Here is a 27779-nt window from a genome sequence, read left to right on the forward strand (position 1 = left end):
CCAGCTGGGCTGGATCCAGGCTTGGATTAGCGCAGGGGATTGGTCAGAGGGTGGGCGGGGCGGGCAGAGGCCCTGCAGCTTCCCCACCTCAGGCCTGGGGCGTTGCTTCTCCTGGGACCCCTCTGTGGTGGGTGGGCTGGCTTGGGGGCCATCGGGGACAGCAGGTGAGAGGCCAATGCCAGAGGCGCCTGGGAGCAGCCCTGCGGGGGCCTCGGTGGGCAGTGAGGGGGAGGAAGAAGCCGAGGAGAGAAGGGGGCCCCGTGGAGCCCCCGGGCTGCCTGCCACCGCCTGACCTGCCGCTGAGGTGGGGCTGGGGGCTGGCCCTCTCTGGCCTCCGTGAGCCCACCCCTGGCCATCATCGGGGCATGTCTGTCCCCTGGCCATTTACCCCCAGCCGGACCACGGGAACGGTGGCCTGCCTGGCGGAGGCCCTCCTCTGGGTCGGCGGCAGCGTGGCTGTGTCCCCGCAGTGGCAGCTTGGCCTGCTAGGTAAGGGAGCAGCCTGGTCTGGTCATCTGGGGCGGGGCCGGTCTGCTCCTCCCTGGCTAGAGCCCCGCCCAGCCCCAGGGTCACTGGGCTCAGGAGCGGGGCGGGGGGGCTGCTCCTGGGGCTGTGAAAGGCCTGGGGGCTCCCACCCCACCTCCATGCAAACCTGTAGCCTCCTGACCCCTCGGGTCTCCCTCTGGGGATCATGGGGCTCCGGCAGCATCCCCCGGTGCGCCTGTCTGACCCCCACTCCCGCTCAGGGCCTGGAGGCTGAACCCCAGGCGGGCAGTGGGGAAGGAAGGGGTTGGGGAGTCAGGGGTAAAGGAGGGGCCGGGGCCACGGTCCTGGTGGATGTGCGGCTGGACACTCTCTGAGGGGGTCCCTGTTACTTTGGGGGGCAGTGGCACCTTCAGCCCAGGTGTGGTGAGGCCAGCATGCTGGTGCCAGACATGTCAGCCCTTAGAGGCCGGCAGGGTGCCCGTCACTGCGGTGAGACTCTGGAGGGTACAGTGTCCGTCCTCGTGGGGCCGGCCCACGGAAGGCCCCATTCGGGTCCGCCCGCCCCTCCGGCTCTCTGTTCCAGCTGGTGGATGGGGCCTGGTCCAGGTACCACCTTCCAGAACCTGGTTCTAGGCCTCTGGGGCCCGTCCCTGTCCCCATCCCCAGCCTCCCCCCTCCCCCCTGCTACCTGCGTCCTGGCAGCCACACCGCGTCTCTACCTCCCGATGTCTCCCCTGGAGCCCAGCCTCCCTGTGCACGGCTCCCCACTGCGCCCCCCACCCAAGGCCTGCAGTTCAAGGTCAGAGGTTGGCTTCCTCTGAGAAGCCCTCACTGCCTGTTCCCTCGGGCTGACGCTGCCCACGGGCCTCCACAACAACATCCGAGGGTTCCTCATCAGGGGGACCTCGTGGGGTAATTACTTGGTGCTTCACCAGATGGGACTTCCTGGGTCCCGGGCTTTCTGCAGGCAGTTGTGAAGGGCCGGAGCGGGGCCAGGACAGACCTGTCCCTGGGACTTCTGGAGCCTGCTGCTTCTCCAGCCTGGCCAGCCACGGCCTCCCCTGGTACCTGGGAGACATGCAAGCTGCAGATGGGAGGCTGAATAGATGGAGGAGGAGGAGGGGAGGGAGGAGAGGGGAGGGGAGGGGAGGGGAGGGGAGGGAGGAGGGAGGGGAGGAGGGAGGGGAGGGGAGGAGGGGAGGGAGGGGAGGGGAGGAGGGGAGGGAGGGGAGGGGAGGAGGAGGAGGAGAGGGGAGGAGAGGGGAGGGGAGGGGAGGGGGGGAGGAGGAGGAGGAGGAGGGGAGGGGAGGAGAGGGGAGGGAGGAGGAGGAGGAGGAGAGGGAGGGGAGGGGAGGGGGAGGAGGAGGGGAGGGGAGGGGAGGGGAGGAAGGGGAGGGGAGGGGAGGGGAGGGGGAGGAGGAGGAGGGGAGGGGAGGGGGAGGAGGAGGAGGAGGAGGGAGGGGAGGGGAGGGGAGGAGGAGGAGGAGGAGGAGGAGGAGGAGGGGAGGGGAGCGGAGGAGGAGGAGGAGGGAGGAGGAGGAGGAGGAGGAGGAGGAGGGGAGGGAGGAGAGGGGAGGGGAGGGGAGGGGGAGGAGGAGGAGGAGGGGAGGGGAGGGGAGGGGAGGGGAGGGGGAGGAGGAGGAGGGGAGGAGGAGGGGGAGGAGGAGGGGGAGGAGGGGGAGGAGGAGGAGGAAGGGGAGGAGAGGGGAGGGATTGGGAGGGAAAGGGAAGGGAGGGGAGGGGAGGGGAGGGGAACGGAAGGGAGGGGAGGGGAGAGAAGGGGACTAGGGGAGGGGAGGGGAGGGGAGGGGACTAGGGGAGGGGAGGGGAGGGGCAGGAGGAGGAGGGGAGGGGAGGGGAGGGGACTAGGGGAGGGGAGGGGAGAGGCAGAGGGGCCCCCTGGGGGAAGGTGTGGGGCCTTGGTCTCGTGGAGCCTCCTCCGTGGCCTCCAGGTGGATGTGTGTGGTGCCACCCTTGTGGCGCGTGTGAGGAGGGCGGCTTTCCTGAAGATGCCACGGGTAGGGGATGCAGGCTCTCAGGAGTGCCTGCAGCCGGGCCAGTGAGCCAGGCTGGGCATCGTGGGGGGCTGCCTGCATGCCACCCACCTGGGTCCACCCTGTGCCTGACCCGGGACCTCGTTGCATAGCAGCTCCTGAGAGCGGGCTCGGCCACCCATGCCTGTGTCCTCTCGTGTGTCGTAGCCTTTGGGGCAGGTCATGGTGGTGGAAGGGGGTGGGTGGGAGGCCGCTGAAGCAGGGTAGAGCTGGGGGGTGGGCAGGGTCCCGTCTGGGACCTCGCCTGGCCCTTGGGCCGCAGGACCATCGGGGAGGCCAACAGGAGCCTGGCTGCGCAGAATCGGTCCGATTCTCTGTGTGGACTCTGGCCTTTGATCAGGGTCCCAGATTGGATCTGTGACCTGAGCCAGCACCTGGGGCCGCAGGCAGGCCTGGGGTCTGAGTTTGGTGCCCTGGTGGGTGGGTGGTCTCTGCACCCCCTTGAGCATGTGGGGGGTGGGGCTGAGGCTGCGATGAGCACGGAGGGGCTGCTGCAGCGCTCACCGGCACCCCCGTCTGTGTCTGTCTGTCTGTGTTGGTCCGTCTGCGTGCCGGGTCGGCGGGCCACCAGTGGAGCGATGTATGAGCGCCATGCAGGCGGGGACACAGATGGTGAAGCTCCGTGGCAGCTCCAAGGGCCTGGTCCGCTTCTACTTCCTGGATGAGCATCGCTCCTGCATCCGCTGGCGGCCCTCACGCAAGAATGAGAAGGCCAAGAGTGAGTGGGGTGGCCCTGGGTGGGGGAGCGGCGGGCAGGGCAGAGCCCCTAGACCAGCACCCAGGGGGGTAGAGGACCCTCCCAGAGCAGCCACTGGGCAGCTGAAGGGGCAGCAAGACCCGGAGCCCTGGAAGTGCCCAGGCCTGGCCCATGGGCTCAGCTGGCCTTGGAGATCCTCGGGGACATCTGGACGCAGTGGGGTGAGGGCCCTGGCCCTGCTGCCCAGCTAGCAGAGCCCTCTGGGACTCAGTGGAGGCTGAGTGGCCCCAGCACCCAGCCCTGCACCGGATGCTGAGATGGGCTGAGAGGCAAAAGTCCTCCAGTCTAGCGGGGGAGATAAGACCACTCATGAGCAGAGAGAGAGAGACCCTGCTGGGCACCCTGAGGGCATGACCCCGGTGTGGTGCCGGATGCTGGCCCAGGCCGCCTGGGGTGTGAGCAGCTGACAGGCGTGTGGAGGCTGCAGAGCTGTCTGGGTGGGTGGTGGCGGGTGATGAGCTGTGGGCAGGGACCAGGCTGGGGGTCCTGGGGGTCAGGAAGAGACACGTGGGTCCTTACAGGCGAGAGCGGGGACTTTACGGCCCCTCCTCTGGCGTTGGTGACTGGAGAGACGCGGGTGTGCCGGGGCAGGGCCTCCACCCCGTGGTTGCTAAGGGCACTGTTGCCACCACGGGGCCCAGGAGAGAGCCATGCTGTGGAGCCCCCTGGGAGGGTGTCTTGGAGGAGGGGGCTGGGACTGCCCTGTGGGCCCCGGGGAGGTGGAACCGCCACTGGCTGCTCAGGCAGGAGCCCCTGTGCTCCATCCGGAGCGCCTGCTCTGTGCCAGGCACTGTTCCCAGCACTGGGCCTCCTTTGGGAACTGAGCCGCCATGAAGCTGGTCTTCTGAGTGCGAGGTGGGTGATACCACCTAATGGTAGGACAACTTCATATCATGCTGATTGACGAGAAGAACACAGGACGGCAAACAGAGGGGAGCAGGCGGGTGGGGGTCGTGGAGGCCCCTCTGGGGAGGGGGTGACAGGGCAGAGACCAGCAGGCTAGGACGGGGGGAGACCAGGGGCTCTGGCCGTGGAGGGGTCCCCAGGAGGGAGGAACAGTGTGGGGGCAGCTGTCTCCTGACTGTCAGCGCCCCCTAATCTGGGGGCCCAGAACCCCCACCCCCGCCACGAACGTGCGTGCGCACAGGGAGCTGGGGAAGCGGGAGCTCCCAGGGAGGGGGTAGTGGGGGCAGAAGACGGAAAGACTCGCGCACCCTTCACTGCGCGAGTGGGAAAGCCCCATCGTTACTGCCCCGGACACAATAACGTCCAGGGTGGTGCCGAGCCTGACGCCGGGGGCAGGAGCCGGGCAGGGGGTGCAGGGCTGGGGTCCCTGGCTGTGCCGAGCCCAGGGTGCCTGCTCCCAGCGGGGATGCTGCCCACCTGTGCCCCGACTGCCTGAGAGGGGGCCCTGCCTCAGGCACAGGAACAGACCCTACAAACGCCCTTCTCAGCTCATCTCCTTGCGGTGACTCAGCCTCTGAACAGATGCTCCACGGAGCTGCAGGCGCTGCAGCCAGTGATGAAATTCCTGATGGTGCCTGAGCTGGCGCGCGCCAAGCGGGACCCCGCTGCCCCCCCGGCCCCCACCTGCTGGTGCCAGACTTTATTACCGAGGCGGCCCCAGGCTCAGATGGGGCGGGAAACCCCAAAGGGCCCCAGCTGTTGCTGAGAGCACCTTGGGGCCTGTGGGTGGAGGATGCCTGGCCCCGGGGAGGGCTGTGACCGTGCCCCCCGCCCCCTGCAGTCTCCATCGACTCCATCCAGGAGGTGAGCGAGGGTCGGCAGTCAGAGGTCTTCCAGCGCTTCCCCGACAGCAGCTTCGACCCCAACTGCTGCTTCAGCATCTACTACGGCAGCCACCGAGAGTCGCTGGACCTGGTCTCGCCCAGCGGCGACGAGGCACGCACCTGGGTCACCGGCCTGCGCTACCTCATGGCCGGCATCCGCGACGAGGACAGCCTGGCCCGCCGCCAGCGCACCCGGGACCAATATCCTCGCGGACGGCGGGGGGGCCCCAGGGACCACCGCTCACTGTCCACCGTGTGGGGCGGGTAAGCCCCAGCTGGCTCACATATTTCGGGAAGTGGAGCTTGGGTAGGGATCTTCCACGCCTTCCTGCCCAGGGAGGGGAGGGGGGGGGAGGGGAGGGGGAGAGGGGAGGGGGGGGAGGGGAGGGGAGGGGAGGGAGGGGAGGGAGGGGAGGGGAGGGGAGGGAGGCGCGGCCGGCCTTGCTGCACCTCCGTTGGCCCCTAACTTGGCCCCAAAGTGGCTGAAGCAGACGTTTGACGAGGCCGACAAGAACGGCGACGGCAGCCTGAGCATCGGGGAGGTCCTGCAGCTGCTGCACAAGCTGAACGTGAACCTGCCGCGGCAGAGGGTGAAGCAGATGTTCAAGGTGAGGCCGGCGGGGCCGCCAGGGGTCTCGGGCCCCGAGCGAGGGCTCCTGGGGACAGGCGTGTGTCCGGCAGCAGGCCGGCCCTGTCCAAGCTGCAGGAGGCCCGGGCGGTGCCATCCAAGCTGCAGCAAATGGCAGGGAAGCAGCCGTCCTGCACCTGTGTGGGGCGGTCAGTCAGATGCCCCAAGCTGTCCCCTGTTCGCGGCTGTGCCGGCACCACTGCAGCAGCTCCCGGGGCCTCCCCAGGCCGGCGGACCGGGCATGTGGGCAGGCGCCGGGTCAGCGAGGGGAACCACCCACGGGACCTGCACCCCACATCCCACACTGCCCCACGATTCCCCAGACTTAGTGGGGTGCACGGGCCCTGCCTTTTGGGCAGCAGCTCTGGTTACCCACCGCCCAGCCTGTGGTCCCCAGCCACCCCAGTGTTAGCAGTTATGAAAATGCATCCTCAGCTGAGCGGCCGCCTTTATTGTCTGTAATTAGTTTCTCTCTTTGCGGAGCCCCTGCTGGGCCGGGGGAGGAAGGCGGTGTCAGCAGGTCCTGGTTCCGGGTGGGGACGGGCGAGCAAACGCCACCCTCACTCAGGCCTCACTGTCTTGCTGCCACCTGGGAAGAGGGTTCCGTGAGCTTGACCCAGACCCTGTGCCCCAACACACACACACACACACACACACACACACACACACACACACACCCAACTGCTCCACGAGGCTCGGCCCCCGGCTGCTCCCTTCTGGGCTCTCATGAGGGACGGGAGGGTGTGGTCGGCTGGAGCGAGGGGAGCTGGCGGCTCAGAGCACATGGATCCGTGCGTGAACGGCGGGGGCGGGGTGGTGTGAGCAGGATGCTCTCGGACTGCTGGGTGAGGACTGGGGGGCCCACAGGGCCCCTCCTGAAGGCCCAGCGGGACAGAGCCTGCCTGGGCAGTGAGGGGCCGGCAGATAGCTCAGGCCCGCGGAGCAGCCCCACCGTTCCCTGCCTGCCCTGCTTCCAGGGGCAGCTCGGGGGTCAGCAGTGCCTTCCAGAACGGTGAGGCTGTGTCAGGGGCTCAGACTGGCCTCGGAGGCAGGACGAGAGACGAATGCCCCCCATGGAATGGGTGCGAGTGGGCACAGGCTTCTGGGGCCTGAAGGTCCACCACCAAGACCTGGCTTGAAAATGCCCCCTGCTGGGAGCTCCGGAGAGTCCACGCCCCCTGCCCCTCCTGTAAGGAGGCTGGGCCTCTCCCGCACTCCCTGGGCACAAAAGGGGCTCCCCACAAAGCCCTCTGACCAGCCCCAGGACTAGTGGTGTCCGGGCGCTGTCTAGACTGCTTCAAGGAGGACCTGCCGGTGGGGCCCTGTAGAAAGGCCAGCAGGGGGCTGTAGGCCAGAAGCTGCTGACCCCAGACCCTGGGCAGCTCAGCCCCAAGTGGGCATTGTCCACAGTGGCCCCTGAGCACCTGGACCTCCCTGCCCATCTGCACAGGGCCCTCTGTGGGCGCTCGGGAGCCCAGGGAGGGAGGGCTGACCTCCAGCCAGGCAGAGTGGCTCTGATAATTAGTAACAATTTTATGGTCGAGAAATCTCAATATTGTTTCCATTGCCTGGAACTGCCCCAATCAAAGGAGAGATCTGTATGGTGGGTAAAGAGTGGCTTGAGCATAATTTCATTAAGCCTAAAATAACCATGGAACATAGGCCAGGCCGCCCCCTGGGCGGCTCTGAGGCCTGGCCCAGCAGCACAGCTCCGGCCAGCGTGTGCTTTCAGCCGCTGCGGTTTCCCTTTGTGGAGGGGAGAGTGGCTGCGTGACCACATGGAGGCGTTTCTGGGGCCGAGGGCTCAGAGCTGCCTTTCCGGCCCCTGAGGGCCTCGTCATCACAAAGCATTTTCAGCCACCACCTCGGCATGCTGCCCAGCCCGGAGCCTGCAGAGAGGCCAGATCACCCTGCAGGTGGACACTCAGCAGATGGGCATCTCTGCCCAGCTGCAGCCACGGCCCCTGGGAGGGCTACCAGCCGGCCTCTGTCCCAAAGGGGCCCTTTGACCTGCAGTGAGTGCCCTGCCTGGGTCTGTCTCACCAGCTCTAGACACAGGGCTGCCCCCAAACCTGGCACAGACACAGGGGTCCTCATCTGGCATCCGCTGGCCCCGTGCAGGTGGCCCTGGGCTGGGCCCCTCATACCAAGCTGGCCCTGTCCTGGCCTTGGTGTGAGCACCCGGCATGGGCACCCGGGTCCTGGAGGGAGATGCTTGGGCTGTGCTGGACGCCCACCTAGGGGCCAAGCCACTGGGCCCGGGCAGGCAGGGCAGCCTTCCCAGGAGCCCTACCCTCTCCAGGGCCGGGGACATGGGGGTGGCTGTGGCCTGCACCTGGCTCACTGGTGATCCTTCTGGTTCAGAGGGGGCCTCATTCCCATCTCCAGCCACCCCAGATCGTGTGGCCATAGGAGAAAAGACAATGCAGACGCCCCGAGAGGCTGGCGTGCACCGCTATCCGTGGTGCTGAACCTGGTGTCTCTTTGCCGGGCAGTCGCACCTGCCCCCGCGCCCCGCCCCCCACCCTGCTCACCGGGCTAAGGACCCAACCTCGGCACTCAGGGTCTTGAGCACCTTCCACGTGGCCCTTCTGGCCCAGCTCCAGGGACCCCCCATGACCTTGTAGCCCCTCAGGCTTCCTAGGGGCAGCCTGGCCTCCATCACTGGGTGCCCTTGTCCTCTGGGTCTGTCCCTGGCCTCGGCTCTTGGTGTCCCCAGGGTCTGACACCTCAGCAAGTGCTCCCTGAGTGAGTGGATTCATGAGGGAGTCTGTGGTCTCATTAGCAGCCTGGTGGGTTTGCCTGGGGGGTTCCTGTGGGTATTGTGTGAGCTGCTTTCTGGGCAAAATGAGGACAGTGGCTGAGACCAGTGTCCTCTCATCTCTGCTGTGGCAGCCAGAGTCTGGGATTCCTACATGCCCGGGGACCCTGTGCTTTTCTAATCAATGGATGGCCAACCCTAATTACAGATCACAGCCCAGCATAGGCATTAACTCCTGGGTGGGGTGTTGTTGGCTGCAGGGTGGGGTATTTCTCCAGGGTGGGGTGACTTTGCTGGGTTCAGATGCAGGTTGACCTTGGAAGGCTCGGAAAGGGGAAGGTGGGGTGAGATCTGTGTTAACGGGTCACTCGGTGGCTTCTTGGTGGGAGAAGCGAGGGGGAGCCCAGTGAGGACACCAGGGCCGGGCTTGGGGAGCACTCATGAGCCCGTGACCTGGGCAGTGATGCTGGAAGGGGGAGGGGTGATTCGACTCAGGGTTGACGGAGGAATGGGGAGCTTGGAGGCACCCTTGCGGTTGAGGCCCAGGGTGGGATGTGAGGGGACCCGGAGGCCTTGCGTTACAGGAAGCAGACACAGATGACCACCAGGGGACACTGGGCTTTGAGGAGTTCTGTGCCTTCTACAAGATGATGTCCACCCGCCGGGACCTCTACCTGCTCATGCTGGCCTACAGCGACCACAAGGACCACCTGGACGCCGCTGACCTGCAGCGCTTCCTAGAGGTGGAGCAGAAGGTGAGGATCCCCAGCGGGAGCTGGGCTCCTGGTGGCGGTGGCCTCACCTCGGCCTCCCGGGGCATTTGAGCCCGTCCACAGTGTGGCTGAGAGCTTGGGGAAGTGTGGGCACCAGTCTGGCATTCGAGGCCCACTTACTGGACCTGCCTCGGTTCCTAGCACGGGCCAGCCGCCAAGCCGGTGGGGAAGGAGAGTGGCTCAGCCCTGACCGTGGCCCCCCTGGAACTTCCAGAGGGGAGCCCACGCTTGACCTCGGCCCCAACATTAGCGTCAAGCATCTCCTGGCCTAGGTCCCTTGGCCCAGCCTTCAGGCCTGGTCCAGCCACGTGGGTCTGGCCGGCTCCCACCCCCAGGGCTCTGGGCCCATTGCCAACTCACTCCAACATTTGTCCAGCAGACGTGCAGGTGCCTCTGGGTGCCAGCAGTGTGTGCCTGCCCACTGTCCTCGGCCCCAGGCCGCCCCATGCCTCCTGAGAGGCCGAGTGCTCCCCAGGCACTGCCTAGCTGAAGCTCAGGGTCCAGAAGCTCAGGGGTCTGGACCCCTCATCCCGGGCCTGGGTTGGGGAGGGGAAGGCCACCCCCTGAGGGGACAGCGCTCCCACAGCGGGGCTCGGACCGCCTCGGACCGCAGATAACATGAGTGCGGCTACTGTGGGCAGCACCAGAGTGAGGCTGAGGGGCCGCTGTTCCAACAGGGGTGGAGGGAGGGAATGTGGCCTGGGCTGGGATGGGCAGACCTGACCCGTTGCTCCCTGACCTTTGCCCTAAGCTCTCCAGAGCTCTTCCTACCGTCTGGGGCCAAAACTGTCCACCGGCTGGGTGGTTTGAGCCCTGGCCCCTGACTCTGGGCCTCCTGGGTCCACAGCTGCTCCGAGCTCTGACCCCATTTGCCCCTCCCCCCCACTACATACCCATCCCCCCATTCCTGGGGATGTCCAGGTAGCCCCACTAGTGGGCCTGCCTCTGGGAGCGGGGGCCTCCTGGGGGCTGCACTGTGGGACCTCTGACACACGGGTCCACCGATGGGCAAGGCCACCTTGGGCTCGGCTGCCACGGGCAGCTTTCTCGCGAGGGACTTGGGGAGGTGACAGGAGGGGCCAGGTGAGCCCCCTGGGCTCCTCCAAGGTGGGACGTGGCCCTGGCCCTCCTGCACCTTCTCACACCAGGCCTTGTTCCCTGCCAGCCCACCCTGGTCCACAGCTCTTGAGACCCCTAATGCAGCAGCGGTGGCGGGTGGCCCGGCTGATGCTGCCAAAGACGCCTCCCCTGCCAAGGGTCCTCAGTCAGCGCCAGCTCTTCCAAACCCAGGGGACCCTCTGTAGTCTGCGGGTCACTGAGTCCCAAGTCTCATGCCACTGGGGGTGGCCAGTGAGCCCCGCAATCGGGGGAGCACGCCGCAGGGAACAGGGCCTCAGCCTTGCGTGGTCAGCGCCCGTGCACGGAGGCGGCCCACGGTGGGGCTGGAGATGGGCCAGCCTGGCCTCAAGCCCTGGCTCTGGCCTAGATGACGGGCGTGACCCTCGAGAGCTGCCGCGACATCATCGAGCAGTTTGAGCCGTGCCCGGAGAACAAGAGTAAGGGGGCGATGGGCATTGACGGTGAGTGGGCGCCACGCCGGCCCAGCTGCGCTGCCAGGTCAGCGGGGGGCGGAGGGGTCCACGCGGCATGGGGGCGGGTGGTCCCGAGACGAGCCCACGGCGGGGCTGGCACATGGGGCTGAGCCCCTTTTCCCCACCCTGCTCCCCCAGCAGGTTTCACCAACTACACTCGGAGCCCCGCTGGCGACATCTTCAACCCGGAGCACCACCGTGTACACCAGGACATGACGTGGCCGCTAAGCCACTACTTCATCACCTCGTCTCACAACACCTACCTCGTGGGCGACCAGCTCATGTCCCAGTCGAGGGTGGACATGTACGCCTGGGTCCTGCAGGCCGGCTGCCGCTGCGTGGAGGGTGAGTGCTGGGGCTCCGGGACCCAGCACGCCCCTTGACCCCGGGGGCCGGGCCTTGGCCGCGGGCTGACGTCTCCTGTGGGAGGGCGGGGTGGCCCCGAGGAGCCCTCCGGAGCCTCTGGGCACGGTTTCTGCCCTCTGCCTGGCCGGGGCTGGGATAGGTCTCTCCTGGTGTTAACTGTGGAGCAAGAGGACCAACTCCGGTTAGTGTCCACAGACTGTGGGTCTCTGGGCATTGGTGGTCCGGCCCCTGGAACCCACTGAGGCCTGTCTGCCTACAGTGGACTGCTGGGATGGGCCTGACGGGGAGCCCATTGTGCACCATGGCTACACCCTGACCTCCAAGATCCTCTTCAAAGACGTCATTGAAACCATCAACAAATACGCCTTTGTCAAGAACGAGTGAGTGGCTGGGACTGGGGGGCGCTGGCCCTGGGGTTTGGGGTGGGGAGGGGCTCAAGGGCCTCTTCCTGCCCCTCCTGTACATCCTTTCTGCGGAGCCGTGCAACGTTTTGGCGGCTGGTTTCTTGTTGAGGATGAGGGGCAGGGGAGGGGCGGAGGAGCGGCAAGGCGGTGGATGCAGGAGCAACAGCTGGGCCAGGCAGGGCGCGTGTGTCGGCGGCCCCGGGCCACAGACACCTGGTGTCAGACGCCTTCGACAGTGGTGGCTCTGGCACTAATTGCCCTTAAGAAGTTACTCTGTGTCCAGACTCAACTTGCTGTCACTCAGAACGGCTGTAGACACTGTTGAACAAAATCCAGTTTGGTTTCTGGAAATAGAAGGCTGCCTCCCCACACTGTTACCCTGGAGTCTCAGCTCAGTGAGGCCCACAGGTGAGAGGGAGGAGCTAACTGAGTGAAGGAGGGGGGAGGGGAAGCGAGACAGATTTAAGAACTAGGAACAGAGGTGCCCCTCCGGGAAGACCTGGCACAGGCTCTGTCTTGGATGGGAGGGGAGTGAGGGACCTCTGCAGGGCCTTCTGGCCTCTGGAATTGCAGGTGGGGGTGCGTCTCAGGGCAGGGGGGCTGGGACACACGGGTCTCCTGTAGGTGCCAAGGGGCCAGGGGCCTGCTGGGGTCTCAGGACGGGGCTTGCACCTCCCATGCCAGCATAATCTTTGTGGGCACAAGGTTCTCCCCCAGGCCTCGGTCCCCTGACTGGGAAATGGGGACAGGAGCACCTTTGCCCCAGGCCGTTCTTCTCCACATCGCAGGACTCACCCATCTCTTGCTCTAGTTTATGACTTCTAGGTCTGGGTCATTTACATTTTCTAAAAGGATTATGTTGCCTTTGGGCAAAAATCCAAGTAAATGTGCACATGGCTGAAAAAATAAATCAAACAACTGAAGAACTTATCATGAAAATCCCCACGCTGCACTCCGCATTCTGCACCACGTAGGTAATAATGATGTTCCCCCCAGACGGTGTGTACCAGGCTATGTCTCCTTCCTTACTGGGCCAACGTTGGGCCCCAGGGCCATGCACAAGACAGTGTCACCAGTATCTCGGTGAATGGGATCATCTTTCTCACAGTCTATCCATTGCTCCACATTGCACCTCAGTGTAGTCCACAGCATTTTTTTTTGGCCGTGCTGCGTGGCTTGTGGGATATTAGTTCCCCCACCAGAGGGGAACTAACCCTAACCCTGGGCTCCCTGCGGTGCAAGCGCAGAGCCCTAACGCTGGACCACCAGGGGGGTCCCCCACATCATTTTCAAACCATGACTTGCTTGAACGTTTCCTTCTGTTTTTCCTGGAGTTTCTAATTGCCTTTGTTATTTTCTTACTGGGAGAAGTACATGCCTTCTTTACCCATCCCTAAGGTCTCCCAGTTCCTTTCCCCTACACTCACTTGCTTTTGAAAGCCATTGGTGGGCCCCCTCCCAGAGTGGCTGGCAGCCCCGTCTATCCTGGGCTCCTGTGAAGATTCCTCCTCATTCAGTGGTGCAGGTGACCTGCAGTCCTACATAGGTGAGACCTAGCCTTCCCCTGGCCTCATTCTGCACCTTCCCTCTTGGGGCCACAGGTATCCAGTGATCCTGTCCATCGAGAACCACTGCAGTGTCGTCCAGCAGAAGAAGATGGCCCAGTATCTGACCGACATCCTCGGGGACAAGCTGGACTTGTCATCAGTAAGCAGTGAGGATGCCACCATGCTACCCTCTCCACAGATGCTCAAGGGCAAGATCCTGGTGAAGGTGAGCCCCTGCCTGCCCCTCCTGGGGCCAGCATCCTGCTGAGCCTCTGACCTCCGACCTCTAACCTGCAGTCAGGTCAAGGGCAAGGCCCTGCTCCAGACAGGCTGGGGTTCCACACCATCTGTGATAGATTTGAGGGGTCACGGCAAGCCCTGCCCCTGACCTGGCCTCCATCTCCCCATGCCGGTCAAGCAATTTGGGGCCTTTGGCATGCACACCCGGGCATGTCCCCCCCACGCTGCTGCTGCAAGGATGGGTGGGCCGGCCCTGCTCCCGGCCTGAGAGCCACAAGCCAGCTTGGGAAAGGCTCCTACGCTTTGCTGCTGCTCCTGTGGGTGCCGGCCCCCCAGCACTTCCCACAGGGCCCCTGCCGAGGTCCCCCTCCTCCCCCAGGGCAAGAAGCTCCCGGCCGACATCAGCGAGGATGCTGAGGAGGGCGAGGTGTCTGACGAGGACAGTGCAGACGAGATTGATGACGACTGCAAGCTCCTCAACGGGGATGTGAGTGGGGGTGGGGGGCGTTGGGGGCCGGGGGAGCTGCAGCCCCGAGCAGCCAGCTCAAGCCTTGTTGGGGCGTGGGGCAGATTCTGAGGGTGATTTGCAAAGCTGCCAGGCTGCTGGGCATGCACTCGGCCTGGGCCAGCGGGGGACCCCCTGCCCACCCCTCCACACAGGACACGAACCCCGAGTTCCCAGCTAGCGGCTGTCACCTCTTCTCAGAGAGTCGCTGGGACCAGGGGCAATGCTGGCGAGGCTGAGGAGTCCACAAGGGCTTTGAGCAGCCAAGGGGTAGGCGGGGATGGGAGGGGGGGACTCTCTAATTAGCGTCTTCCCTCTTCTGGGTACCACCAAGGTATTATTTCTCCCTGAGGGGCCATCGGGTGGGAAAATAATTGTGCAGCTGGCTAATTGTTTTAGAAAGCCCTGAGGCAGTGGATTCCTCCCGCTCCGGTGGGTTTGCATGTTTCCCTGCCTGGCCAGGGGTGATAGTAAACCCTCTGTCTGTGGTGGCCACCTTGCACCCACTCCAGCCTGGGCATGGGGGTGCCCAGATGCCCAAGGCCCAGGCCCTGCCTGGAGGGTCCAAGTTGGTCAGGGCCACACTGGGGGCTGTCCCCACCCCGTCCATCTCCTTGAGGCGCACGGTGGCTGGTGGTGGGTTCCCAGATCCTGAGCTGCTGAGCGGCTCTCAGAGCCCAGAGGGGCCGCTGGGTGCCCGGTGAGAGGTCCACTTGGTCCCGCGGGCAGCATCTGAAGGAGACAGGTGTTAGAATCAGATGGGCCTGGGCTCAGGGCCTGCTCGGCCCTGTTTGAGGCCCCGGGACAAATCACATGCCGGGACGCACAGCAACGTGATGTAGGAGCGAGCCTGGGGCCAGCTCCAGGCGTGAGCTGGAGCTCACATGGGGCGAGCGTGAAGTGGTGCTGGCCCTGCCTGAGACTGGACGCTGTCCCCGCTGCTGCCTGCAAGCTAGGGACCGAGGCCAAGGGGCTGGCCGTCCGCCTCTTGCAGGCCTCCACCAACCTGAAGCGTGTGGAAAACATTGCCAAGAGGAAACTGGATTCCCTAATGAAGGAGTCAAAGATTCGGGACCGTGAGGACCCCAGTGACGTCACCGCGGCCACGCTGCCCCCGCCTGGCAGACGCGGGCACAAAGCAGAGGCCACAAAGGTGAGAGCCCCGAGGCCGGCAGGGTCGGCCTGCAGCTGGGGGAGGGACCAGAGCGTGAGGTTTCTGCATAGCTGCACGCACACACCTGCACGCACACACACCTGCCCCCCCAAACCTGCACACACGCACACACCACACACACACACCTGCACACACATCTGCACACACACATACATGCCCACATACACACTCACCTGCACACACACACACTCACCTGCACACACCCCCACACACACATCTGCCCACATACACACTCACCTGCCCACACGCACACACACACATCTGCCCACATACACACACACTGCCCCTGGTGTACCTCTCCACCCCAGGTCCTCCAGGAGCTCACACTTGGCTGTTCCAATTCTCATCATGAGGGACCCTCAGCTGTCACCCTGTCACAGGCAGATGGCCAGGGAGGGGCTGCCCTGTTTGTGTGGCTAACAGCCTGTCCCCTGGAGGCCTGCGACAGCTCCTCTAGCCCACACCCTCCCTGCCTGTGGGCAGGAGAGGGCTGGCAGCCCCCAGGGCACCTGCAGCTCCTTGCAGAAGAGGACCTGGGCGTGGCCTGGGGGGTCTGGTGGTGACAGGGAGGGGCTCCAGGCTCTCAGAGCCGAGTGAGTCCTGGGCAGCTGTGCAGTCCCCGGCCTGGAGGCCCTCCAGCCGCATAGGGAAGGGCCGCTGAGCTCTGGGAAGTTCCTCTGTGGGAGAACAGCGTGGGGGCCGTCAAGGCGGATGTGAAGTATATGGGGGCCGGGCCAGTGCTGCTGAGCAGTTGTGGTGCCGTCTGGAGGGGCCGGCAAACACTGGAGATGGCCACATCAGCTGAGTGGCCTGAAAGCCGGCGCCCTGCGGGGGCTGTGGTGGGCAGGGCAGCTGGCCTTGGGGCCAGGAGGGTGCCGGTTGGCCCCGCAGACCCCATTTTGCGAGCGCGAGGCCCATCAGGCGCTGTGTCCTGGTGGGCGGGGCTGCCCACACCCCCTGAGGACGGCAGGCGGGCGCTGCCTCCCCTGCTGAACTTGGGGTGCGCACGGTGGGAGTGGGTGCGCAGATTCTGGCTGTGGCCACAGCACTTCTCCAGGATCTGGGCCCGCAGGCGCCTCTCCGCGCTTGTGCCCAGATTCAGGGGTGCTCGTGTGCTGGGTGACCGCGGGGTGTAAAGAGCCAGGAGGTGTGTCAGCCCTGCCGGCTCCTGACACGCCGTGAACACGGCTTCCCGTGCCTCTGCCAGCTCGCGGGTTTTCTGAGCGCCTACGTTGCTGTGCCTTGGGCTCTGGACCAGCACCCCTCGGGGCAGCCAGCCAGCGGGTGGGAGACAGCACTCCCCAGGGGGCGGAGGAGGGGGTGGGGGATGGCCCCGTGGCCGTCCCGACCCCTCTGCCCTCCTTGGCCGGGCCTGGGGGGCCTCACATCTCCCGCTTGAGCTCCAGACTCCCTGCTCGGCGACCGGAACCCAGACCTGAGGGGCTCTGCTCATTTTCTGGGTGAGGCCAGCGAGCCAGGCAGGGGCGTGGCCGAGGGAGGCGTGTGTGCGCAGGGGCGCCCACAGTGGGGTGCGTACAAGCTCGCGTGGGTGCACGCAGGGTGCGTGTGCAGATATGTGCAGATGTGTGTGCCCCTGGCTGAAGCCCCTCCTTGACAGGGAACCTCGGCTGCGAAGCCAGCTCCCGCCCTGGTGGGCACGTCCTGAGCAACGTTGGGAGAGTTCGGGGGCAGGGGTGGTGGTGCATCTGTGGAAGGGGCTGGGGGCGGCTGGTGACGGCTGTGATGAGGGACCTCGGGGACGCTGGCACAGACTCCCAGCTGCTCCAGAGGTGTGACTGAGCTTCAGGATGGATGAGAGCTTTGTGCCTCGGCCCCAGAGGGGGAGGGACAGGCCGGGGTGCCGCCAGGACCAGGAGTCCCTTGGGTGGGGGCAGGAGGGGAGCCGCCAACGTGCATGTTCTGTAACAGCAGCGAAGAAGCTGGTCCTGTAGCCTCAGGAGGTTCACCGTAGCCCCGTGTGCAATCGGTAACGGTAAATGGCCACGGCCCAGGGGACTGTCTAAGTAGGTAATAGCTTTGCCGCTGCAAGAAGCAGGCGGGGACTCCTGAGCTGCGGGATCCCCGTATGAGGATTACCTAAGCGGGCTCGCCAAGGAATGTTCCAGACACACAAGTGGCATTTATTAGGCCGTCACCATCCATGGGAAAAAATCAGGACTAGGCACTTGATGAGTTTCGAATGGCACATCGTGGGGAGCCGATACGGGCGCGCGAGCGGGCACTGTTCTCAGGCCTCTGCTCCCGGCACCCCGGGGGCTGGATCAGTGGCCAGCCTGGGGCCCGGCTCCCCCCTTCCTCCACGCCCCTCCCAGCTCCCTCTCTTCCAGGAAGGCGGCCCAGGGCCTCTGGGAGGAGCTGCCCATCCCAACCCATGGTGGGGTCTGAGGCTGGGCTCACCCCACCCCCGCTGTCTGTCTCTCCTCCCAGGCTGAGGAGGACGTGGAGTCTGGGGAGGAGGCCGGTACCAGCAGACAGAACAGCCGGCTCCTCGTGGGCAGCTTCTCCAAGCGCAAGGTCTGCCGGGCTCCCGGGTGGGCTCCCTGCCCCCATGTGCCCCAGCTGTCCCTGCGCCAGCCAGAGTTGGGGGGTCTCCTCCAGGACCGAGGGCCTCTGGGATTCCTGGAGCCCCTGGTCGGGGCCGGATGGAGCAGGGGCCTCGATGGCCCTCCCCTGGTCCACACTGGTCGATACCCAGAGTGCAGGTCACCCAGGGCCCGGGCCAAGCAGGGCACTGCAGAGGAGGGGGGCGCCAGGACCCCGGGGCTGCAGGCCCTTCCCTCGCAGCCTCCTGGCCTCTGCAGACGGCCCGCCTGAGCCTGGGGCTCCACCAGTCCTGACTGTGCCCTGGCTCTGCACAGAAAAAGAGCAGCAAGCTGAAGAAGGCAGCCAGCGTGGAGGAGGGGGATGAGGACCTGGACTCCCAAGGCAGCCAGAGCCGAGGGTCAGTGCCCTGCCTCCATGCCGGGCCCTTGAAGAGGCACCGCGGCAGGAAGTGCTGAGACCGTTGTCCTGGCAACAGTAGGCGTCAGATGCGCAGGCTCAGGGACCCGCGCGGTGGGGAGCGGCCGTGGGGGCCCAGGGCAGGGACCCCGGGGTGCAGGGCCAGACTGGAGAGCGCGGGTCCCTGTGCTCGTTTCTGTAGCAGCTGTCGCGGTCGGCCACCTGCCCCCTCCCCCAGTGTCACCTCTCAGCACGTCCACCGCATGTCCCGACGCCTGGAACACAGGGGCATAGTGGACGCCTGATGGACGCTCCCCGGAGACTGAACAGGGAGGCGTGCGACCCAGGTCCTGACCCCACCCCTCCCGCAGGGCCGCCCGGCAGAAGAAGACCATGAAGCTGTCCCGGGCCCTCTCAGACCTGGTCAAATACACCAAGTCCGTGGGCATCCACGACGTGGAGATGGAGGGTGAGGGGCCCCTGGGTGGGGGGAGCATCGGGGCCCTGGGGGGGTTGCTGACCCGGTGCCCTGATGCCGCCCGTCTCACCCGGCAGTGGCGTCCAGCTGGCAGGTGTCTTCCTTCAGCGAGACCAAGGCCCAGCAGATCCTGCAGCAGAAGCCGGCCCAGTACCTGCGCTTCAACCAGCACCAGCTCTCTCGCGTCTATCCCTCCTCCTACCGAGTGGACTCCAGCAACTACAACCCGCAGCCCTTCTGGAACACCGGCTGCCAGATGGGTGGGTGCCGGGGCCTGGGGCGGCCGGGCTGGTGAGGGGGTGCAGCTGGGTTCTCCGCGGCTGCTCTGCTTGCCCTTGGCTCTGGAGAACCTTCGCGGCATCCAGCCAACGTCACCAGGATGGCGCCGGGGCGGGGGCCGCTGGGGCGGGGGCCTTAGGACCCCAGGGCAAGGCGGGAAAGACACAGGTGCGTCCAGGCTCCTCAGGTGCGCGAGGCCGCTGTGCCGGCTCTGCGGGAAGTCCTGCCGGGACGCACGGCCCTGGTCGTGCCCGATGTGAGCCCCAGGGCCCCTGCTCACATAGTGGACGTGGGCTCACGGGCAGCGGCGGGGCGGGACACATGGGCTGGGCGCTGAGCCAGCCACCTCACGTCCTTCCCCACAGTCGCCCTGAACTACCAGTCGGAGGGGCGGATGCTCCAGCTGAACCGGGCCAAGTTCAGCGCCAACGGCAGCTGCGGCTACGTGCTCAAGCCCCCGTGCATGTGCCAGGGTGAGGCTGCGGGCTCGGGACGGGGACACGGGGGTGGGGGCTGCTGCACGGAGGTGGCAGGGGGCGGCCACAGCGAGGCCACCTGTCGGGTCAGGCTGGGGCACAGGGAAGCGCCGCCACCCTGCCGGGCATCTGCGGCCCCTCCCCACCCTGCCCCAGTGCGAGGGTCCCCGGGCGAGGCGCCCTTGGGTGAGGTCTGCCTGGCACTTCCTCCCTTCTTGGTCACCTCAGTTTTCTCCCCGATGTGCTGAAAACGACTTGTGGGTTTCTTCCCATCTTAATCCTAACCCGTCCTCCCACGTGCCTCTTGGCTTGTGCTGTGCAGCGTTTATCTGCAGTGGCCTCTTTGAGTTATCGACGTGCGCAGCCCCAGGCCCCCCACCCTGGACCCTGTCCCCGGGCACCCGGACCCCCACCCAGAGGCAGTGTGGCCTCGCGCTGAGCCCCCGTGGTCCACCTGTGGGAGGAGTGAGCTGGGCCCACATCATGGGGAGGCCACAGAGGTGACCGGCCTACGGCCCCCGGCGCCCACCCCTGCCCTGGGAGCCTGCCTCCCCTCCCCTCCCGCACCCGGGGCTCCCATCCAGTGGATGGGGTGGAGGTGGGCGTGGATGCACTGGGGCTGCCCCGGGAGCCAGGGGTGGGTTTGCCCTGCCCGCTCAGCCTCACCCTGGCCCCCCTCAGGCGTCTTCAACCCCAACTCCGAGGACCCTTTGCCTGGTCAGCTCAAGAAGCAGCTGGTGCTTCGGATCATCAGCGGACAGCAGCTCCCCAAGCCGCGGGACTCCATGCTGGGGGACCGAGGGGAGGTAGGAGGCAGGGCCTGGGGGGCCGGGGAGGGCCGGGACGTGGCCCGGGGGTGCCACCCTGCGCTGTGTGCCAGATCATCGACCCCTTCGTGGAGGTGGAGGTCGTCGGGCTCCCCGTGGACTGCAGCAAGGAGCAGACGCGCGTCGTGGACGACAACGGTGAGGACGCGGGAGGGCCGGGGGCGCCCGGAGGCCAGCCTGTGCCCCGAGGCCCCGTCACAGCTCCTGTGCTGGTGACACCAGTCTGACCGGGAAGGGAAGGGTGAGGGCCACCGCCTGTGACCCACGTAACTGTCCAGGATGCCCCCTCGGCTGGACGCCCAGTGACAGCCACCTGGCCTTCCCGTGTTGCTTCTCTCAGCTGGTGGCCAGCCCAGGAGGTGGTGCTGGGAGAGGGCGTGGGCCCACGTGGCCTCCAGGCTGGAGCTGTGGTGCGGACGGACGGGGACCGGCCTGTCTGAGAGGTGGGGGCGGGGCAAAGGTGACAGACACCTCCTCCTGGTGGCCTCCAGGATTCAACCCCATGTGGGAGGAGACCCTGGTGTTCACGGTGCACATGCCTGAGATAGCGCTGGTGCGCTTCCTCGTCTGGGACCATGACCCCATTGGGCGTGACTTCATAGGCCAAAGGACGCTGGCCTTCAGCAGCATGATGCCAGGTGGGCAGGGGGCCAGTGGGGGTCGGGGAGGGCAGAGCCCTGGGCCAGTGCCCCCCGTAGCGCGTCCCCCGCAGGCCAGCAGAGGACGCCAGGACAGGGTGGGGCTCAGCTTCCTCCTGCGCGTTGCCTCCTACCACGGGTGGGCCTGGGGATACCGAGGGAGCTGAGGAGGAGGGTTCAAGGCCACGGCCCTGTGTGGTCAGGGTTGGGGAGGGGAGCACCAGCTGCGGAGCCCCTTAGCCCCCAGAAGATGGTTGCTCTGCAGGAGACAGCAATCCTGGCAGGCTTCCTGGAGGAGGTAGGCTCCCCAGGACCGGGCTCACAGGTTGTATTCAGGGCTTTGGGACCTTTAAGTAGAGTGTGGGGGACGTGGGTGGGTAGGAGCCGTGGTGAGCATGACCCCGGCTGTTTCAGGCTATCGGCACGTGTACCTGGAGGGGATGGAAGAGGCCTCCATCTTTGTGCACGTGGCCATCAGTGACATCAGTGGTAAGGTGAGTGCCACCTGCAAGGTCACTTGCTGTTGGGAAGGGGTGCCCCAGCCCCCCCCCACCCCTCACCACATCCGTGTCCCTGGGGCCATGAGGCCTAGTGGTTACCTTGATGGGCCTGTGTCTCCATCCACGAAATGAGTGGCCGGGGCCCCCGGGCGTGCCTCTGTGTCCTGGGGCCAGTGTGGCCACCAGCATATGGAAGACATGGCCCTTCCTGGGCAGCCCCGGCCCCTCCCATCTCTCCTGAGCCTCCCCTTCTACTGCCCGGGGTCCCCTGGTTCTCTGTCCGTCCTTGAAGGCGTCTGCCTGGCTTTGCCCCGTCCCTCACCTGCTCCCAGTACATTTGCCCCACACGGGGTCTCACTCTGACTTCCCCAGTCTGCAGAGCCCAGGGGTCCCTCGTTCTAAGTTTGGGGCCTAGCAAGGCTGCACGCGGTGGTCTGTCAGGCACACACGAGGGTCCACATGGCTTCCGGCACTAACCGTCTCTCTCCTACCGTGTTCCTCGGCCCTGGGTGCCGCCGATGGAGGCCCCGCAGGCCTCCCAGCTCCATTGTGCGTCCGTGGTTGCCCTGTTGGTCCTGTGTCTCCGTCTCCGCGCTCCACGCCCGCTTTTGGTGTCTCACAGCCCCACTCTGTCTCTTTGGTCTTGCAGTGGGCTTCTGTATGTCCAAAGTCTACTTTTAGAAGCACGGCCCTGTTAGGAGCTCAAAGGTACCCCAGCACGGGGGCGGCGTGGCCTGCCCGCCCCCCACCTGCATGCTCAGGCCACCCCCATTAGCCTCCGTGAATTCCTGGTAGCATTTTGGAGACTGTCAGCTCATGTGACATGGGTCGGGACGTGGTTCCGGGTCCCCTGGGCCATCCTCAGACACAGAGCAGCATTTACGAGGCAGGTCCAGGACTTCAGCCGGGCCTCCTGTGTGTCCGCCCCGAGGTCTGGCCCATCTCCTCCTGCCCTTGGCCTCTCCGACTCCTGCACCTCCCCCACCCCCCACCCTGCCCTGCCCCCCTGTGTCCGGTCCTCTAGCCGCCGGCCCTCCCAGCACCCGCGCCCTCTCCGTCTCCCCACCCTTCCCTCTGTGCTCTGCCTGCCTGTGTGCCCCTCTGATCTGTCTGTGCTTCGATGCCCAGTGCTGGAGGGAGAGGGTGGGTGGGTGGGGGCAGGGTAGATCCCAGGGACCAGGAGCTCCGAGCTTGAATTCTGGACCTTCTTCTAAATGACTTTCTAGCCAACTTTGACCAAATTGCTCTGGATTTGGGATCTTGAATCAGACAGCTGATTCAAGTGCTGGCCACTAACGCCTCTGCCCAGATGTGCCCCCGTGTCGCGGGGACCGTGGCTGTCTCCAGGGTCTCTGCATGTGAGGACCCTGCTGGCCTCTCCGGGGTTGACCCAGGCACGTGCCAGCCGGTCCTGGGGACACTGGCTTCCTTCCTCAGGCCGGGAGGCTGCGGGGAGAGGCCTTGTAGGGGCCTCCCGGGCCCGGCCGTCTGGGCAGGACTGCCTGGCAGGCATCTGGAAAGGCTTCCCGGAAGAGGCAGCACCTCCAGGGGAGAGGGCCGGGCAGGAGTATGGGTGAGCCGACCGCGGGGCTGCACCTGGCTGTGCTTGCTTCCTCGGCCACGGTGCCTGGGGGCGGGTGGGAGCGGTGCTGCTCCGTCTGGTTCACACCCTGTCTTGTTCTCCACACCAGGGCCACCCTGGGGGCCCCATGCCAGCCTGCCCTGCCAGAGCTGGGGCCCCAGGGGCTGGAGGGGTGAAGAGTGCAGTGGGCACAGGGCTGGGGTCCAGGTCTCTGCTTGGGAGACCCTGGGGAGGCCTCCCCGCTCCAGCACTCCCTGGCCACCTGCCCTGAGAGCCACAGACCGTCCGCCAGCGCCCACTCCCTCCACCCTGGTGCAGGCAGGCGCCGTCCACGCTGTGCTGAGGCCACAGCCTCCTCCGCCCCTGGTAGAGCCTCCCTGGAGACTGTCCTCCTTACACACAGCCCTGAGTGGTGCCCCAAGCGAGCCGGCCCGTCGGGCTGCAGCAGGCTCTCCTGGGCCACGGCCTCCGGAGCACAGCTGGATGGGGCTGGGCAGTCTCCGGCCCCTGGTGCCCAGCTGTCGGCTATGTATCTCCTTCTCTTGCAGGTCAAGCAGGCTCTGGGCCTAAAAGGCCTGTTCCTCCGAGGCCCAAAGCCCGGATCCCTGGACAGTCATGCTGCTGGGCGGCCCCCGACCCGGCCCTCTGTTAGCCAGCGGCTCCTGCGGCGCACGGCCAGTGCCCCAACCAAGAGTCAGAAGCCAGGTCGCAAGGCCTTCCCAGAGCTGGTCCTGGGCCCGCAGGACGTGGGCTCTGAGGGGGAGGCCAGCGACGCAGCACCCTCCAGCCCCGGACCCGCTCCCGAGGCCCCGGCCCTGGAGGAGCCGGGCAGCCGCAGCCCTCGAGGTAAGGCACCGGTGGAGAGGAGCCCGGTGCAGGTGCGGCCCCCGCAGGCCCCCGAGGGCCCTGGGCCTGCCAGGATGGCCACCACCTGCATGAAGTGCGTGGTGGGCTCCTGCACCGGTGAGGACGCTGAGGGCCTGCGGAGGGGGCAGCTGCCCAGCCCGGGGCCCGAGGGCAGGCACGCGGCCATCAGCCAGCAGCCCCGCGCCTGGGCGGGCTCGCTGGGGGCCCCCCACACAGCACCGGGGAGAAGCAGAGGGGCCCCCAAGGGCCCTGGGTCCCGGCAGCCGGGGCCGGGCGGCCGCGGCTTCGTGTCCTCGGACTCCAGCAGCCCAGGCAGCCCCGAGGGGACCCCCTGCTGGCCTGACGGCGCCCGCAGGCAGGCAGGGGCCCTGCAGAGGGAGATGAACGCCCTGTTTGTTCAAAAGCTGGAGGAGATTAGGAGTAAGTCCCCCGTGCTCTCCACCGGTAAGCCCAGACACTCCTCTGCAGTGTCCCCGTGGTGGCTCCCACGCTGCCCCCGCATGGCCTGGCTGGCGTCCCCACTGTGCTTCCGTGTCCAGAACCGTGGCCTCCGTGTGTTCACTGTGCCTTCGTTTCCTTGCTCCACTGGCTGGTCCCAGGGGCCCCTCAGCCCCCAGACCCCCGTCTGACCATGATTTGCCCTGCAGGCTCCCGATGCCCCCCAGGGGCTGGGAAAGTGATTGCAGCTCTGGCTGCAGCCGTCCTCACCCCGGGCTGGGGACTGGGGAGTCCGAGCCGGGTCTGCTTGCCGAGGCCTGCAGCCCAAAGGGTGGCCTCTGGAGACCAGCCCCAGTGCCCGGGCCGAGCCTCCCTCCCTGGCCTGACCACCAGGGCCCGGGGGCAGCTTCCAGGCCCTCCTTCTGCCTCCCCCTGGTTCCTGGCCGGCACCGCAGTCCTCTGGGGAGTCTGGCCTGGGTTCCTGGCTGGGGCTCAGAGTCCCGACATAGAGGCCTCTGTTTGCAAAGTGTGAGGGGAGCAGATCGACCGTGGCCCTTGGCCTTGGGGACGCACGTATGAGCAGCTCTGCTCTGGACACCCCCCACCCCGGCCCCAGGGCTGGTCGTGACAGAACTGCCTGTGGCCCCTGGTCACAGGGAGCAGTCCCAGCCTGGGGAGGGCGTGCTGGAAGCTGGGCCATCCTCCCGCTCCCGCTCTGTACCCACCCAGCCTTGCGTCCGTCTGTCCACGGCCAGCCCCACCCCGGCGCTGACCACCCTCTTCTCCTTTCTGTCCCCATGCTGCCTTCCTAGTCAGGGATTGAGAGCGGCCGAGTGCCAGGTAACGGGGCCCGGCCACGCGTGGGCCCTGAGCTGCGCCGGCCCCGGGAGGACCCTGCCTGTGCGCCCAGGCCCATCTCTTCCCCCAGCAGCAGCGGAGCCGGAGGGCAGGGTGGGGGCAGCTGTGAGCACGTGGAGGGGCCTGGAGCCCTGCGGGCGCCCCTGACACCTGCCTCCCCCTCTCCCCGCAGATGCCCACCCCTTCTCCTCCCTGTGCAGCCTGGAAACCATTGCCGAGGAGCCAGCCCGGGGTCCTGGCCCCCCACTGCCAGCGGCCGTCTCCCCCAGCCACGCCCCTGGAGGGCCCCAGTGCTCCTCAGGGCCCAGCACCAGCTCGGCGAGCCCCCCAAGGGCGGCTCTGGGAGCTTCCGGGCCCCTCCAGCTTGGGACCGGGAGCCAAGGGAACACGGAGCCAGCCCCCGAAAGCAGGCAGTGGGCGTGCCATGGCGGGGGCCCTGCTGGGGCCTGCCAGGGGGCCCCCGGTAGCCAGACGGACAGCAGGGGCCACCCACGGGCTCTGGGCCATGTGCCCAGAAGGGCCAAGAGCGAGGGGCAGGTCCCCTCGGAGTCCCTGGGAGGATGGTGGCCCCTGGCCGGGCCCCGCCCCGTCGTGTCCTTGGATGCCACTGGCAGTGACCAGCTATGGCAGCAGCTGGAGCCAGGCAGCCACTGTGGCAGCGTGTCCTCGTCCTCCAGCCTGTCGTCTGGTGACACGGTCATCGCCCTCTCCCTGCTGGGCCTGGGCTTGGGACTTGAGAGCCTCCCAGGGGCCCCAGCGGGACACCTGCCCCTGTGGCCCTGCTCGGCCTCGGCCGCCTGCCTGGACCTGCCCGCTGTGACCAAGAGCAAATCCAACTCCAACCTGCAGGCTGCTGGCCAACTGCCTGTGGGGCCTGACGAGCTGCAGCCCCGCCCCCTGGCCCCATGGCCACCCTGGGCCCGCCACTCCCTGGTGGGCCTCCCGGACTGCACTGTGGCTGCCAAGTCCAAGAGCCTCGGGGACCTGACCGCGGACGACTTTGCCCCCCGCGTGGAGAGCCCGGGCCGCGGCCTGGGCCTCGCCGGGGAGAGGCCGGCAGGGCAGGGGGCGCGGCCGGACGCCCTGACGGAGCAGCTGCGCAGCCTCACGGGGTTCCAGAAGGCTGGGGGCATCACGTTGCCCACCAGCGGGGGCCTGGCTGGGGAGCGGGCAGCGGGGGGCCCGGGCTTCCTGCGGCGCTCCTCCTCCCGCAGCCAGAGCCGTGTGCGCGCCTTCGCCCGCCAGGCCCGCTGGGCCCAGGAGCAGCAGCAGTGGCTGCAGTGCCCGAGGGGCCCCCCAGAGGGGGAGCGGGGTACCCGAGGGTGCCTGCTGCGTGGGCAAGAGGGCTGTGGGGATGCGCTGGCCCCCGCCAAGGGCGCTGCCAACCAGCTGTCAGGTGCTGCCGCCACTGGCCTCCTGCTGAGGCTCTGAGCCACCCTCCCTGCAGCCCAGGGCTGGGTGGGGCCCGCGTTTGCTCAGGATGCGGAACTGCCGCCCCCGAGGCTGCCCGCCTGTCCGGTGTGGCTGTGCCCCTCCCTCCGCCCTGCCCCTCTTCCTGGGAGGAAGGAGCCCGCCCTGGGGCAGGGCAGAGTTTTCACGACCTTTTAAGATCCACGTACACATAGAGAGAGATTTAAATTTTTAGAGGCAAAGCTTCTACAATAAGAAAATGGTGCCGTGTCCTTTTCCACTTTCCCCTGGTTTCAGCTGCGGGGCGTGTGCGGGTGCGCGTCTGCTGGGCCCTGCCATGCGAGGCGCCCAGAGTGACCTGGAGCGTGGCCATCCCCGCCCTGACTGCTGGCTTGTTCTGCACACACTCTGCTCTGTACGGGATGTTGTAGACTCTTGTAAACTCCCAAACACAACTCCAATAAACACGCTTGCGCTTGCTCCGAGTGGGCTGCCGGCCCGCTCCCTCTGTGGCCGCGTACCCGGTGTCACTGGGCCGGAACCCAGAAGATGCCCCCCACCCTCTGCCTGCAGATGGCTTGGCTGGACCGCGCCCAGGGTCAGGGCCACAAGCCCCGAACACACCCCTGTTCTTTCCCTCCCTCTCTCCCAGCCCCACTTATCGGGGGCAGACATTGGCCCTGGCAGGGACTCCAGGCCAGAGGGTCCCCAGCTGTGGGGCTGCTGCTCCCGAAGTCTTTTGTGCCCACGGTTTCAGGACCGCTCCCTCCCTCGAGAAGCCGGGGGGCTGACTGCTCTCCCCACCCGGGCACCTGGCCTGCACAGAAGCCAGCTGAGGTGTCAGAGGCCACCCCAAGGGTGGACTCTCTCGGTACAACAGGCAGGGGCTGGGGGCAGCCCACCCACGGCTCAGTTCGGGGAGGCCTCGGGCCCCGCACCAGGATCAGCCCTATGGTCCGGGGTCGGAGGCCCTGGGGACGGTGGGCGCCGGGCAAGGTGTCTGAAAGGCTGGGTGTTGGTGGGCGCCAGGCGCTCTGTGGGGGGCTGTCTCTTGCTGTGTCCCTTGTAGGCCCCAGGGACCCACGCCGGCCGCTTGCCCAAACTCAGCAAAGGCCTGGGGGATGGGCAGTTGTGCCGGTGCCACTTTCCTCCCAGGACCTGTCAGGCCCCTCGGAACCGGGAAGGCCCTCCTCCTTCCTCTGGTTGGGAGAGCTCAGCCTGGGGGAGCTGTGGCCCAACCCCGGAAGGGAGGGGTCCCCAAGGCAGGGCGTCTGGGCTCCTAGAATCTTGGGGGCAGTGAAGGGGAGATGGGGGGCAGGGAGGGACACAGCCTGGGGCAATCTGCCAGGGCTCACAAGATATGGGGGAGGGCGGTCAGCCCTTCTCCA

At 66.6% G+C, this 27779-nt stretch overlaps 1 protein-coding gene across 1 annotated transcript; it reads left to right on the forward strand.

Moving 5' to 3' along the window:
• Positions 1 to 365: 365 nt before the first annotated feature.
• Positions 366 to 26412, forward strand: PLCH2 (phospholipase C eta 2; the record flags this gene model as incomplete). Its single annotated transcript, XM_082616101.1, has 24 exons — positions 366 to 489; positions 3112 to 3258; positions 5045 to 5351; positions 5503 to 5695; positions 9061 to 9231; positions 10736 to 10829; positions 10983 to 11186; positions 11467 to 11587; positions 13213 to 13384; positions 13778 to 13885; positions 14898 to 15056; positions 17526 to 17612; positions 17957 to 18039; positions 18410 to 18507; positions 18594 to 18776; positions 19161 to 19268; positions 19953 to 20077; positions 20152 to 20236; positions 20590 to 20736; positions 21151 to 21230; positions 23367 to 24129; positions 24740 to 24840; positions 24936 to 25086; positions 25154 to 26412. The coding sequence occupies 24 exons, from the start codon at positions 366 to 368 to the stop codon at positions 26410 to 26412; spliced, it is 5070 nt and encodes a 1689-aa protein (XP_082472227.1).
• Between the last annotated feature and the right edge of the window lie 1367 nt (positions 26413 to 27779).

The sequence above is a fragment of the Mesoplodon mirus genome, assembly GCF_964341445.2.
Source record: "Mesoplodon mirus genome assembly, chromosome: 3".
Classification (NCBI taxonomy): domain Eukaryota; kingdom Metazoa; phylum Chordata; class Mammalia; order Artiodactyla; family Ziphiidae; genus Mesoplodon; species Mesoplodon mirus.